Below are 13836 nucleotides of genomic sequence, written 5' to 3'. Positions count from 1 at the left end.
GGTTGTGTTGCTACATGCCTCGATATTGAGGCATGTCAGCAGCACAGTTTATGCTTAGGAGACGATTCTGATCGCTTCCTAAGCTGTTTTTGCCGGACGTAGCCACGATCTCTAAAGATCGGTGCGGCGGCAGCCTTTTTTTCCGGGGAGGGCTTTCCCCACGGATTCCGTGGACGCTGTCGTTATCACGTTGCACGGCAACCCCGTACATGTATGGGCTTTGTCGTTAAGGGGTTAATGTTTGCACATATTTGAAGTTGTTGGCTCCTCATTAGTCTGGTTGCAGCTTGCTGTCCAGGGGTTAATTGGGAGAAGACTTACTTCCACCTCCCCCAACACATTAAAAGGTCCCCCTTTAGCCTCCCCCCTTTTGTACCAGGATGCCTGGAGAATAAGTGGGCAGGTATGTATATATAACAAAATATTTCATACGTCTAAATATGTCATTAAAAATCTGGAAAGCATAAAACAAATGTACTTAAAAGGACAGTAATGCCTTTTCCCCCAGGAGTCAGTATGGCATAAACCGACCCTAATTTGTAATCAAAGCATTTATTGAATGCAGAGTTTTTTGTACAGCGCTGTATCACTGTGAGAGGGTCGCTGTAACCCCGTTGACAGTAATAACCTGCCGCATCTTCTGGTACCACTTTGCGGATTGTAAGAGAGAAATCAGTTCCCGACCCACTGCCACTGAACCGCTCTGGGGTCCCGGTGGATCTATTGCTGGCATCATAGACCATCATAAAGGGGCTTTGGGCGTTGTCCTGGTTCCTGTTGGTGCCAGTGCCGTACTATAACACTATAGCCGCTGTGATATACACTGCTACTGGTCTTACAGCTGATGGTACCCGGGTCCCCTGGAAATACATGCGCAGATTCTGGAGTCTGAGTTACCACAATCTCTCCTTGGCATTCTGAGGACAGAAACAAAATATAATATGTATTCAATATTAATGTTAAAAATATAACTCACACAGGGAAATAAAAATCAGCTGCCTTTCATTGGTTGATGCCAGGACCTGGCGCGGAAAACATTCGTCTCCCCAGGCCAAGATCCTCTGAGGTGTACCTTGCCATGCCCTTTGCCAGGGAGAATAAAATCCCCATTCCTCCCAAACCAAGTTGCTCAGAGCAGTTGTCTGAGTCTGCCTTTCATTGGTTGATGCCAGAGGAGGCCCCTGCCGTAGACCAATGTAGTCGCTCTTATGGACCTTTAAAATCCTGTCGCCAAAGCTGCTGCTAACCGCTACCGTGTTGATCCAGTATTAACCCCTGCTAGAAAACCGTCAGAAAAGGAAGAGAAAAACAACCACGAAGAACGTACACGAATATTCACCCGAAAGGAACACGGGAATGAGAGAATATTTGTGGAATATAAAGGGTTTTTTCATGAAGATGAAGACGAACATGAGGACTTGGCTGGCACCCAAGTTTAGTTATTACAGGAATTTCAAAATGTGCAGATGTCTGATGATTCTGTTTTGTAAGAGACCATTAGAAATACCACACTGACATCTGGTGGAGAGAAAAGAAACCATGTGTGACGGTAGTGAGTACCATGCATGCCCACCATCACCCCCACTCCCCAGCAGCTGACCTTGGAGAAAACAAGCCGGAGCATTTTTTTTTTTTACATTAATATATCATTCATTAGAAGTAACTATTAGTTATTATTTTAATATAATAACATAACAACAAATAACTCATCCTTGCCAAAACTGCTCCAAACCATACCATAAGCCATTGAGGTGCACCCCCCACACACACACCTCAACCAACTGGTCTAAAATTACCAGCCTTCCATCCAGTTAATGCTAACCACTAGCTGGCCATTAACTCATTACAAATAACGTTACAGATCATTCCGTTGCTGCTTCATTAGGGTCGATTCACTAGGCTGCAAGTGCCTGCCTGTTGGAAAAAAAATAAAGTTTGCAAAGAAAATTTAATAAAGTTGTCTCGCATTTGCAACTCAAAACTAACCAACATGCGCATTTAATAATCCTCAAGGTGCTAATAAGAGTTGGACATGTGACTGCCCCCCCACTAAACAAATGCAAGGGAATCATTGAATACAAAGAAAACAAAAATAAGAATCAATGTGGATGGGATAGGACGTAATAAAATGCATTTTGTGGAATATAATCCCAGCCTAATCACCCACCTGCACAGGGGAATGGGGTCTTAATTTATGATTAAATGAACAATGTAAGGAATTGACCCCATGCAGTACCCCCTCCTCACCCCCTTTTTCTTCCCAATGGGATAGGGGGTTAATAATAATAATTAACCCTTCTGGACCATCCATTGTGCAGAACATATCGAATGATGGTGGTTAAAAATCCATTTGCCTACTAAACAGATGATTTCTGATGTTTAGAAACTAAATAACAAAAGAGGAAGGTTTTTGTACGGCTCTGTATCACTGTGAGAGGCCAGCTCTGACGCTGCTGACAGTAATAATCTGCTGCATCTTCTGCTTGCGCTCCGCTGATGGTTAAAGTGAAATCAGTTCCCGACCCGCTGCCGCTGAACCGCTCTGGGGTCCCGGTGTGTCTGCTGCTGGCATAATAGATCAGGAGCTTTGGGGGTTGTCCTGGTTTCTGTTGGTACCAGTTTAGGTAGTTGCTAATACCAGAACTGGCTTTACATGTCATGGTGACGCGTTCTCCTGGTGACACAGAGACAGAGTCTGGAGTCTGAGACATCACAATCTGTCCACAGGATCCTGGGGATTGGGGGATATGAATAAAGTTAACTTTATGTGCAGAATAATAGTGCTGAATTTATTTATTTTCATGTTTACATGAAACACAAATAACTTTGGAATTTCCAATACTTGTGAATACTTTCATGAGACAAAATATCCCTATATTCCAATAAATTATAAAAGCGGGATGTGATTATATTAGGCTTAACTCTTTGTCTTAAACAAAAGGCAGTTTCATCCTTACCATGAACCCAGATGGTTAATATGATCAGCAAACAGCTGTGTGACATCATCTTGATCGCTGCACTCGGGTCTGATACAGATCACTGAGCCCCTGTCTGCAGAACGGGCCATTTATACCATCACAAGGAAATGCCCCCCCCCGGGCAGATTCACATGGGGAATATATGGAAATTAGCGCCTCTCATATAATTTGTAATACATGAGTATTACACAGAGTACAATAAAGAAGTTTTAATAAAGACTTTGGTTTAATATAACAATAAGGAACACATAAGGAATGTAGGCATCCAAAAGGATGATAATAAAAGTCACACTGCGTTGCTGCACGCCACACACTCCCCATTAAAAATAGTGTGTGCCTCCCGATGTCAGTAGGGCATCCTACCCGCATCGTACGGGCTGGGCAGCGGAGCCAGAAAGTTCCAAGAATGTGTTTGATTAAAAAGAAAAAAAATTAGAAAGCACAGTAAATTCTGATCCATGTAAGCATAATATTTTATATATTGGTTTTTTTTGGAAGAATAAACATATATGCTTTTTTTTAACGCACCTTGAGTTCTTCACCTGAAATTCTTTCACTGTATATTTAACCCTTGATGAGAGTACTTTAGTTGCATGTCATGCTCTCTCCTTTGTGAGTAATATTCCTTGGGGGCTTTTGGTGTTTATTTGTAGAGTTTGCGTTATGTTATTTTTTTCATAACTATACCTATTATTGAAGATTCTGTGCAGAAGATTATTTTGATATAAAAATGGTATTCCACCATTTTATTTATGATATTGGGGTCACTTTATATGTATGTCATATTGCTTACCTTATATTGATCATTTGTGTTTAATATGATCCATTCAGTCTTAAATAAGAAAGACAGTAATATACTTATGTAGCTTAATTCTGGCTGAAGGTGATGAAAATTCATCAGCCCTAATAGTTGTAACAACACATGGGTAAGGTGTTAGCCACCGTTTTGTTGTCACAAACTCCCCAAAAAAGTGACAACAATTGAATAATTAACAACGTTAAATAACCTGCCCTTACAGGACACGACTCCCCAAGCTCGTTTTGGTATTAAACTCTGAACTGACCAGGGGACCTTTTCCGCCACTGTGGCTACAAAAAACTCAGAGAGAAACCACTGGACCACATAACAGCATCTCCCAACATAAAGAAGTAAGAAGAAGCCTTGCCAAATAATAAAGCACTACCAAAGTTGCTGGGTTGGAGGGGGGTTAACGGCCGGTGTCAAAAGGGAAAGAGATAGCAGACTTCCGGCAACCGAACTAAGGCCCCCAAAGTTGCAACATTGTTGTATCAACACTCCAATAGGAATGTGGCATATTGCTAATATCCTGCATAACCAAAGGTTTAATTTAGGACCATTCAGTGTCTTCCCTAAACAAAAGTTTCTTTGGGGATTTTAACTGTAACCGCTCTGGGGTGACAGTAATTACTGCTGTCACTGATTTACCTGCAGTTCCTATGTAGTGACCAGCAGATGGCGAGCTTCTAAGTACATGGCTGGATATGTTCAATTATATTTGGTCTCCCTGGTGCTGGATGTGAAAGGTGGAGGACGCCTGCTAAGCAGTGATTGACGTCTGGGATGGGGGGCCTATTGATCAAGTGTGAAGGAGCGCTGGAGCATCTTGGAAAAAGTATCTCAGGAGACCGCTGTAACCCGACCAAGATACAGAGAGGCCTTCTGCCAGAGATTGCTTTTAACTTTATTTTATTAGTAGGAAGGATATTAGGTATGTGAGCATTTCTGGACATTTTTATTTTCTATTATATTTATTTTTCTTGCTATTTAAAAGTTTTATTCAGATCTGATTCACAATGTACACAAAATACAGCCTGAATAATAAAAAAATAAATAAAAGGGTATACAATATAACATCTCGTGGATACATAGTACCACATAGACATCGAAGTGATGAATGAACATTTTTATTCTTCACATTTCACATAAACCACTTTATGAATTGCAGGTGGTCTCACTGGGGGTGACACTTATTTTTTATTGATTTATATATAGCACAGTCATATTCTGTAGCGCTGTACAATGGGTAAACAGGACATAACAGGTAGTGCATCAAGAGACAATGAAAATACAAAGGCTAAGGAGGGTTCGTATTGAAGGGCTTACAATCCAGAAAGAGGTGGGAGTAAATTATACAAGAGACAAAAGTGAAAACGTCAGATAATTTTAAATTAAATCCTGAGGTATAGATGTAGCCGGAGAAGAGATAGATAGAGGGGAGAGGTGTTACTAGAGTGATGGGTGCAGAGGATAAGTATATACATGATGGATTATAATGGGGTATTAGGGGGACTGAAGTTCCAGTAGTCCTGGTGGGAGATAAAGACAAAGTAAGTCCCCTCTGTCACTACCTGCATGCACTTTTTCATCTTAGTCAGTGTGGCATAAATCCCAGTTGGTGACCAAAGTGTTTGTTGAATGAAGAGGAAGGTTTTTGTACAGCTCTGTACCACTGTGAGGGGAAGCTGTAGCCCTGTTGCATCTTCTGCTTCCACTTTGCTGATTAGGAGAAAGCCGGTCTAGACCCACTACGACTTAACCGGTCTGCATACCTTCAAATCCAGCGTGTTGTATGTGCTAAGGCTGGGGTGGCCACCCCAGTTCGTGGCCACACCGGCTCCCCCCCAGTACATACCTCCGCACCACTGTTCTCGCTGTTGCGCGACGGGATATGACGTCAAATTGCTTCTCAACATGATTACTACATGGTAAGGGAATAGTGCCAATAGGACGATCGGACGCATGGTTTGTAGCACAGATGCAGCCCCCTCACATCTGCCCCCCTATGCCTAGCAGAATATTCCACCGACGGTATACCCTCTGGACGGCAGCCTGGTTTCTGATGGAATACATTTTGGGCATCAAAACCATAATGGCTGCCGCCTGCACTATTACACTATTCCTGCTATGAACTATTTGAACGTAATTTTTATATGTTTTTTTATTTAAAAATAATAAGTGCCTCCACAGACACATTGTTGTAAATTTAATTACTAATGAAAATGTCTGTAAATTGGTTTAATGGGTTTAATCGTTTTACCGACACCCATTCCTTCTCTGCTGCTAAATTTTAATATATCCCGGCTTACCAGGGATACAACTCAGGATTTGTTACAGCGCCGCAGAATATGATAGCCTGGTTTCTGACGGTATTTATTCAACAGCATATTAGATTAGACTACTACTAGTGAAGGTAACAGACAAACCTGGGAACTCTCTGGGTGATGTGTCGCTTCTTTGGGCGGGAAATCTCTGGGTCGTGGGAGCAGAGTTGTGGCACAACCCACTCCCCCTCCAAAAATTGGGGGTGTTCCCAGGGATGGCCCGACAATGGAGCCGAGTGGGGCAACTGCTCCAGGCGCCACTTTTGAAGGGGTGGCACTTTGCCCTTTTTTTTTTTAAAGCCAAGAAGAGAGAGAGAGAGGGTGCCGAGTGGTTTTATCTTACCAAGTTGTCAGTACCCGCTCGCCGCTCCTCTCTCTCTCCTCTGCGAGCCCTCTAGCTCGGTCTCGGTGCTGGCTTATAATGTTGAGCGCCGGAAGATGAAGTCATTTCCGGCGCTCAGCATTACAAGCCGGCACCGAGACCGAGCAGGGAGACTCACCGCAGGACTGCTGTAAGGTAAGTATGGGGGGGGGGGCATTTTGTCTTGGGCCGGCCCTGAGTGTTCCATGACATCAGCAGGAACGCTTCTCTGCATCCCGCAAGGGGGGGGCGCGCCAGATAGCCAGAGCCAAAGAGTTCCCAGGTATGGTAATGAGGTCTCCTTACCACACAGACATCCAAAGCATGGAGCTCATCTTGATCGCTGCACTTGGGTCTGATGCAGATCACAGATGCCCCTATATACCAATAAATTATAAGAATATTACATTTTTTTTTTTACGTGATTATATTAGGCTTAACTCATTGTCTTAAACAAAAGGCTGTTTTATCCTCACCATTTGCCCAGATGATTAATATGATCAGCAAACAGCTGTGTGACATCATCTTGATCGCTGCACTCGGGTCTGATACAGATCACTGAGCCCCTGTGTGCAGAACGGGCCATTTATACCATCACAAGGAAATGCCCCCACCTGGGCAGAATCACATGGGTAATATATAGACATTAATGCTTGTCATAGAACAAAGAAATAAAATATACCGGCTGTATATGGCAGATATGTTCCGTATAAATACTTGTCTTTCTGTGATTAAGTGGTCATTTCATGCATATTTTCTCTGAAAGGCATTGTAAATTATGTATTTGGAGCTCCTAAAGAAGGATTTCAGAAGAGGAAAAAGTGTAAGCGATATCTGTGTTTCAAAGGTTGACTGACGCTCCTCATAAGACTTATTTTGGAGTTTCGGAATGCCACCTGTTGCTGTACAGAACTACAGTTCCCATGATCCCCCGCGCGGCCACTCTACACGTACCATACTCTCTATTATATTATACAGAGCGGGCGTGCGCTCCTGACATATCGTTGACAACCGTATACTAAACGCAATTTATTTCCCAGCTTATAAAGTACAGATTATATCATCCAATGCTGCGAGGACAGCCCTATGCATGTGTAAATTAAGAGGTTTTTTTCCGTTTTATTAAAACAACCTTTCAGTCAGGCAGCTATTTAGTCAACCTTGGGTCCTTTTCCTCAGACCCCTCCCCATCCGGCCTCTGCTCCCGTCCCTAGGGCCCGGGTCTGTCATTGGCGAAGGACCCCACCATGTTGCAGGGAAGAATACTCGCCCGCTTTCTGGGTATGTGTCATGCGTGCGCTGTGATTAACCTCTTAGGTTCTGGTGTCAGGGAACATGCGTGTGGGGCATTTATCCCCGAGGCCTGGGCATAGACTGGCTGTAGAGGGCAAGGGTGGCACGGTGCAAGGTGGTAACAGAGCCAGGTGTGGGTATTGTGGCCTGGGTCCTGTCATAGTCTCTGCTATAACCTGTTGCTTCCATGCAAAAAGCAGCTGTTGCCTGTTATTAACCCATTACCTCCTGCAGTGTGCCAGACTTGCCAGGGCAAAGCAAGCCGGAGACTATTGTGCAGCCCAGGTGAGGTGGGTCACCCTGCCAGGAGGCCACGACTGGCTCCATTTCTGGCTTTCACAGGAACTTCTATACCTGCAGCCACACTGCTTGAATTAGCGTCCGGAACGAACGGGTGCAGCGATCTTTCCAAGGTCACGCTAAGCTGACATTGCTTAGATAGGTGGAACAGCCGCCCAGCAGCAGTGGTAGGGGTTAACACAGTAAGGGAATTTAAACATGCGTGGGATTAGGGTCTGAGTCTTTACGTTAGACATAATGGGCATGGATTGCTTTACGCTATAGGTCTGTAGTTCTCTAGTCTCTGATGTCTCAAATCATAGAAGTTTTCTGGTCAGTTTATTTTTCCCGCTTGGACTTCCGCTGTTTTTGTTTAGGGGCCCGGTAGACATATTTGAGAATCCTGCTGATTTTCAGATGTGCCATGAGTGAGTTATGTCTGTGGACCCTTGCGTATCATACCCACCAAGGGTTAAGCTACCCCGATAACATTTGGCACTCGCTATTTGCTGCTTTGGGGGATCGTCAATCCGTGAGATCAGGTTTGGTACAACTTACAAACCTCTGGACCAGGTATTGAGTGTGCATTGGAAATATATATTCTGTGTGTGTGTATATATATATATATATCACACTCCTGTTCGAAATATTGGGGTCACTGAGCTGTTTTTTCATTGAAAACAAGGATATTTCTGGCTGTAACATAACTGTTAAAACCCTTTTGCAATCAATTAGCCTTTTAAACTTAAACTTGGATCAGTGAACACAACGTGCCATTGGAGCACAGGAGTGATGGGAGTGATAAAGGGCCATTGGAGCACAGGAGTGATGGGAGTGATAAAGGGCCATTGGAACACAGGAGTGATGGGAGTGATAAAGGGCCATTGGAGCACAGGAGTGATGGGAGTGATAAAGGGCCATTGGAACACAGGAGTGATGGGAGTGATAAAGGGCCATTGGAACACAGGAGTGATGGGAGTGATAAAGGGCCATTGGAACACAGGAGTGATGGGAGTGATAAAGGGCCATTGGAGCACAGGAGTGATAAAGGGCCATTGGAACACAGGAGTGATAAAGGGTCACTGGAGCACAGGAGTGATGGGAGTGATAAAGGGCCATTGGAGCACAGGAGTGATAAAGGGCCATTGGAACACAGGAGTGATAAAGGGCCTCTGTATGCCTATGAAGAGATTCCATTAAAAAAAACAGCCGTTTCCAGCTACAATAGTTATTTACAACATTAACCCTTCCTGCGCTGGATTTCTGATCCATTTCATGTGTGACCCCAAACATTAAAGAAGAATTTTTGTTTATCGCTATGTAATATATTGTATCCATACTCTGTATTGTTTAGGTGGATTCTCTGATGTGAAAAACCGTACTTATTTGCCTACGATGTGTGAAAGTACTCAAAATGTTACCGGGAAAAACACATTTATTGATAGTTGGGTTTTTCTAGGCGAATTTCCTCTCTAACTGTAACAAACTGTAGGAAAACGTGAAACATTTTCACCTAGAAGCCAGGCCCCTTTGGCCCGTCTAGTCTGCTCATATTTCTTCCTGCTGTAAAGACTCGGACCTTTATCCACCGTTGGCCTCCTCCTAGATCCAGGAGCCGGATGTTTGTCCCGCACATCCCGTCCTGTTCAAGTTTCTTATATTTATGTTTATCAGTGGACACCCGGAAGGGGTTAATGTAAAGAGATCAAAAAGCAGTACGCTTTAAATCATGGATGAGTCTGCTCTATCTGACTTCTAGTTTTTGAACTATTGCTGAACTCCAATACAGACGGGGGCCGCCTTCCTCCCAGGCTTCTTTTGGCTGTTCTCTCATTGTATATAGCGCCTCGGATCTCTCCTGTATGGGGGGGGGTGCTTTTTCATTTAGAGCAAAGTGCATCATGTATTAAACTCCAGGATACGAAGCCACCGCTGTGACCTTTGAGCTGCTTCTCGCTTCCCCCGTAGGAGCTGCCCTCTGTACTCATTCTCCACAAAACACACTCAACAGGTTCTGAACTTCTGACCTGTCAGTATTTAATACATGTTCCTGTTCGTCCAAAGGTCATTCTCCAATTACTGCTAACGGCCCCAGACTGTATCATTACTTTCTCCTTCACTGTATATAATATTCATCGTGTAAAGGTTAGCCTTTTACCTGCCTGCCATGATTGTTTCTCTGGTGCACTTGGCCCATGGGATGCCATCATTCTGGATTTAGGGCAGTTTTAACCTGAAAAAGTGTTAACACAAGAAAGTAATGTGTAATGAAAATGAGAAACTCCCCAAACTTCCCGCGGGGGCAGCTGCCACCCCTCTGATAGAAACATAGAATGTGGCGGCAGGTAAGTAATAGTCTGTCCATGTTTACTGATGTAAGGATTCGGACCTTAATTATTACTTTCTCTTGGCTATACTCTTATCCCATGCATGTTTAGATTTCCTTGCTGTGTTAGCCTCTACCATTTCTGCTGGGAGGCTGTTCCACTTATCTACCACCCTCTCGGCATTGTCATAATGTGACAAGGATAGCCAGGTAGGCACAGGTGAAGAGTGCATGCACAATGCAGTCTCTTATATGGCTATTTTTTAGCCAGACCTAAATATAAATGAACTCCATACAACAACCGTAACAGCGGCTAATAATATATTATTCTCATCTGTCTCTGACTACTCGCTGCATGAATGGGTTAAATGTGAAAATGGCTACGTTATGGTTAAACACTTGGTAAAAATCGATTTTGGCTTGTGTTGTAATTGTATTGTGTATACGTCGAAGTGCAAGGTACGTTAAAATATTCTATGGGGTAACAAGTAGGGATGCACTGAAATGAAAATTCTGGACTGAAACTGAAAATTCATGATTCACTTGGTCGAAATCGAAAATTAACCCCCTACCTTTAATTAAAAAAAAAAAAAACACACTTATTACAAAAATTCAATAACAAAATATATGGTAATAGCAAAAATGTCTGCGGCGTGTCCTAAATCTTTCCCTATATATATTAATTTTTATTTTATTTTTTTTGTCTTTCAGCACAGCAGCATGGAGTTAGGCACTGCTCTTACACAGCCTCTAGGAAAAACTTGTACATTAACAAGGACACTAAAGTAATATGCCAAGGATTCACCGGAAAGCAGGTAACCCTCATAAGATTATTACAGATGATGGTTTGTGTTATGTTCGTATAGTATATGTGTGTGTATATAGATATTTTGTACTTATATATACTACTTTTCAAAAGTTTGGGGTCACTCAGCTGTTCATGGAGAACAAGGAAATTAAACTTGGATTAGTGAACACAACGTGCCATTAGAACCCAGGGGTGATGGGAGTGATAAAGATCCTCTTTATGCCTATGAAGAGATTCCATTGAAAATCGGCTTTTTTCAACTACAATAGTCATTTACAACATTAACCCCGTCTAATCCATTTTATATTTTTTTGTCCAAAAAACCTTGTTTCGCTGCTAGCAAATCTGTGTATATGCAAAGTTATCCTTTACCTGAAATCTACTGATGTTGGCTATGTCATTTTTTTATATTTTTTGAAATTGTTTTTTTCTGACCTTTTCTTGAAACCTGATGTTCCCCTTCTGCAACACCTGCAGAGTGAAGAAAGTGACCACTTTCTAAGGTCCTTTATCCCAAATGATGTGCCAGCCACATCAATTTTCGTTCAGGGGTTATTAAAGAAACACACCTATGCACAAGATGTGAACTACAACTCTCACGATCCTTATTATTCTGCCTGAGAAGCATTTAAAAAAAGAAAACCTGTATTTATAAAAAAACTAAATTCTGCTCTGGAGCGGTTGCATCAAAATGTAAACTACCTGCGTTTTTGGCAGGAATAAGCCTTTTTTTTCTTCTTACAAGGTGAACTGACAAACGGAAGCATGCAGGCACTGCATCTTTAATGTATATCACTTTGTAAAGAGTCATACTGTGACACATAGCAGATCGACCAGTTTATTGCTGCCACCTGCTGGCTGAAATGGAGTACTTCACCCAAATTGTGAAAAGAATGTTCAAATGATTTATTATTGTTCATAGATTGATATAGCACCATCATATTTCGCAGCGCTGTACAATAGGTAAGCAGGACCTTACAAGTAGTGTGTCCTGAAGCAATTTGGATTTACAGAAAATAGTCAGGAGGGCCCTGGTCAAACACAATAACACTCTAGATCAGAGCTCGACAAATCCCAGGCGCCAGGTCGCCATGGCGACAGAGAATTTTGTCCTGGCGCCTAGGTTTTGTCAGCCTCTTACATCCAGAAAAAATTGTGGATGTAAGAGGCTGAGCTACCACACGGGGCGCTGCTGCTGCTGTCTGCCCAGGACTCTGGGCAGACAGCACAGCCACTCAGAGCCCGCCCCCGAGCCTGAGATCACTCCCACAGAGTGATTCTGTAGGCTGAAAACGTGGTTGCTGCAAAACCAGCAATCGTGTTTTCAGCTGCCACAGGCAGCTTCAGGGAAGGGGGTTGTGTGTTGATTGGGTCCCCACACTTGTGTGGGGACCTGACCCAACACCCCCCAGCTGCCTGATTGCTCCATGAGAGCGACAGTGCAGCGTTAACCCCTTCAATGCCGCGATCGCGGCATTTAGGGGTTAATTCCCGTTTTGCACGGGGCTCTGCTGCTGGTGGTCTGCCTGGAAGCCCAGGCAGACCAGCAACAGCAAAAACGAGCCTCCACAAGCCCTTTGATGATTCCTGTAGGCAGTGGCTGGTCTATAGACCAGCAATTGAGTCCCAGCTGCCAGAGGCAGCTTCAGGGACAGGGGAGAGGGTTCTTTGGTCTCCACATGAGTGTGGAGAGCAGCCCCAACGCCCCCCTGCTACCTGATCGCTCCATGAGAGCGACAGTGCAGCGTTAACCCCTTCAATGCCACAATTGTGTATGACACATTTGTGGCATTGGAGGGGTTAACATTTGTCCCCACAAGCTTGTGGGGACTAAATATCAGTCAATGCTGTGCTCCAATGGAACATCAGCATCGAAAGAGTTAAAAAAACAAACAAAAAAAAAAACAGCACTGACCTGAAAGTCCAGGGTGCTTCCAGGTCAAACGCTGTGAGTTTAGTAGGTGGGCTGATGATGATCGGATCCCTCCTGACCAACTGTTAGTTTAAAAAAATCCTGGCTCCTAACTTTTTTACCTGGCGCCGAGATTCACAACAAATTTGTCAAGCCCTGCTCTAGATGGTGAAGCAACTTACATAAGGTCACTTGCACTTACTTTCAGATATTATACTATCCAGATATTTGAGCTAAAATGTTAGTGATAAGTGTGTCCTGCTTTGTATAGACAGTAGGTTCAGTGATATGGCCTGGAAGGGGTACAAGCTAAAAGGGGTTCTTTTCAAACACTTTCAATTTCATCTTTTCCGGATATTATGGATTATAGACCGGACCGGCTCACATTATTCTCTATAGTCGTATCCTACTCGTCTTCTACTGACAGGGAATGCTGTCTAGATTTTGGCACATGGCTTTATTGTCCCGTCTGCATATAAAGTGCAGAATCTGAATTACGGAATGGCAAAAACCCAGTCCCATCGGACTCCGATCTTCTGAATAGAATCACTGGATCATCTATATCTTCTTTAAAAATTAGTAATTTTATTCAGTTTAAACCCAAACCAGTCTGATGAGAACTAAATTATAAATGATTACATTTATTAAAGATAAATGTTGTCAGCCGATCTTATTTTCTAAATGTCTACGTCTTGTTCATTGTGTGTATACCAATAGAGCAGCCATCTTAACTTCTTGTTCTCAGGATTTGGTTGA

General features: G+C 43.2%; 1 protein-coding gene and 1 gene segment (V, D, J or C); one reads left to right on the top strand and one right to left on the bottom strand.

Moving 5' to 3' along the window:
* Window positions 1-732: 732 nt before the first annotated feature.
* Window positions 733-3068, bottom strand: LOC128467908 (immunoglobulin kappa variable 3-11-like). The segment is given in 3 exon segments: window positions 733-917; window positions 2417-2731; window positions 2958-3068. Coding segments are annotated over 3 exon segments (549 nt in total).
* Window positions 3069-7616: 4548 nt separating this feature from the next.
* SUCLG1 (succinate-CoA ligase GDP/ADP-forming subunit alpha) overlaps window positions 7617-13836 on the top strand; it is a 28437-nt gene continuing 22217 nt past the window's right edge. The window contains exons 1-2 of the mRNA XM_053458132.1: window positions 7617-7743; window positions 11072-11175. Coding sequence (XP_053314107.1) covers window positions 7710-7743; window positions 11072-11175 — 138 coding nt within the window. The 5' untranslated portion in view covers window positions 7617-7709. The remainder of the gene's footprint in view (window positions 7744-11071; window positions 11176-13836) is intronic.

Source organism: Spea bombifrons, chromosome 1 (genome assembly GCF_027358695.1).
Source record: "Spea bombifrons isolate aSpeBom1 chromosome 1, aSpeBom1.2.pri, whole genome shotgun sequence".
NCBI classification, from domain to species: Eukaryota; Metazoa; Chordata; class Amphibia; order Anura; family Pelobatidae; genus Spea; species Spea bombifrons.
The sequence above is the reverse complement of the archived record's forward strand: the minus strand, read 5'-3'. Positions and strand labels throughout refer to the sequence as shown.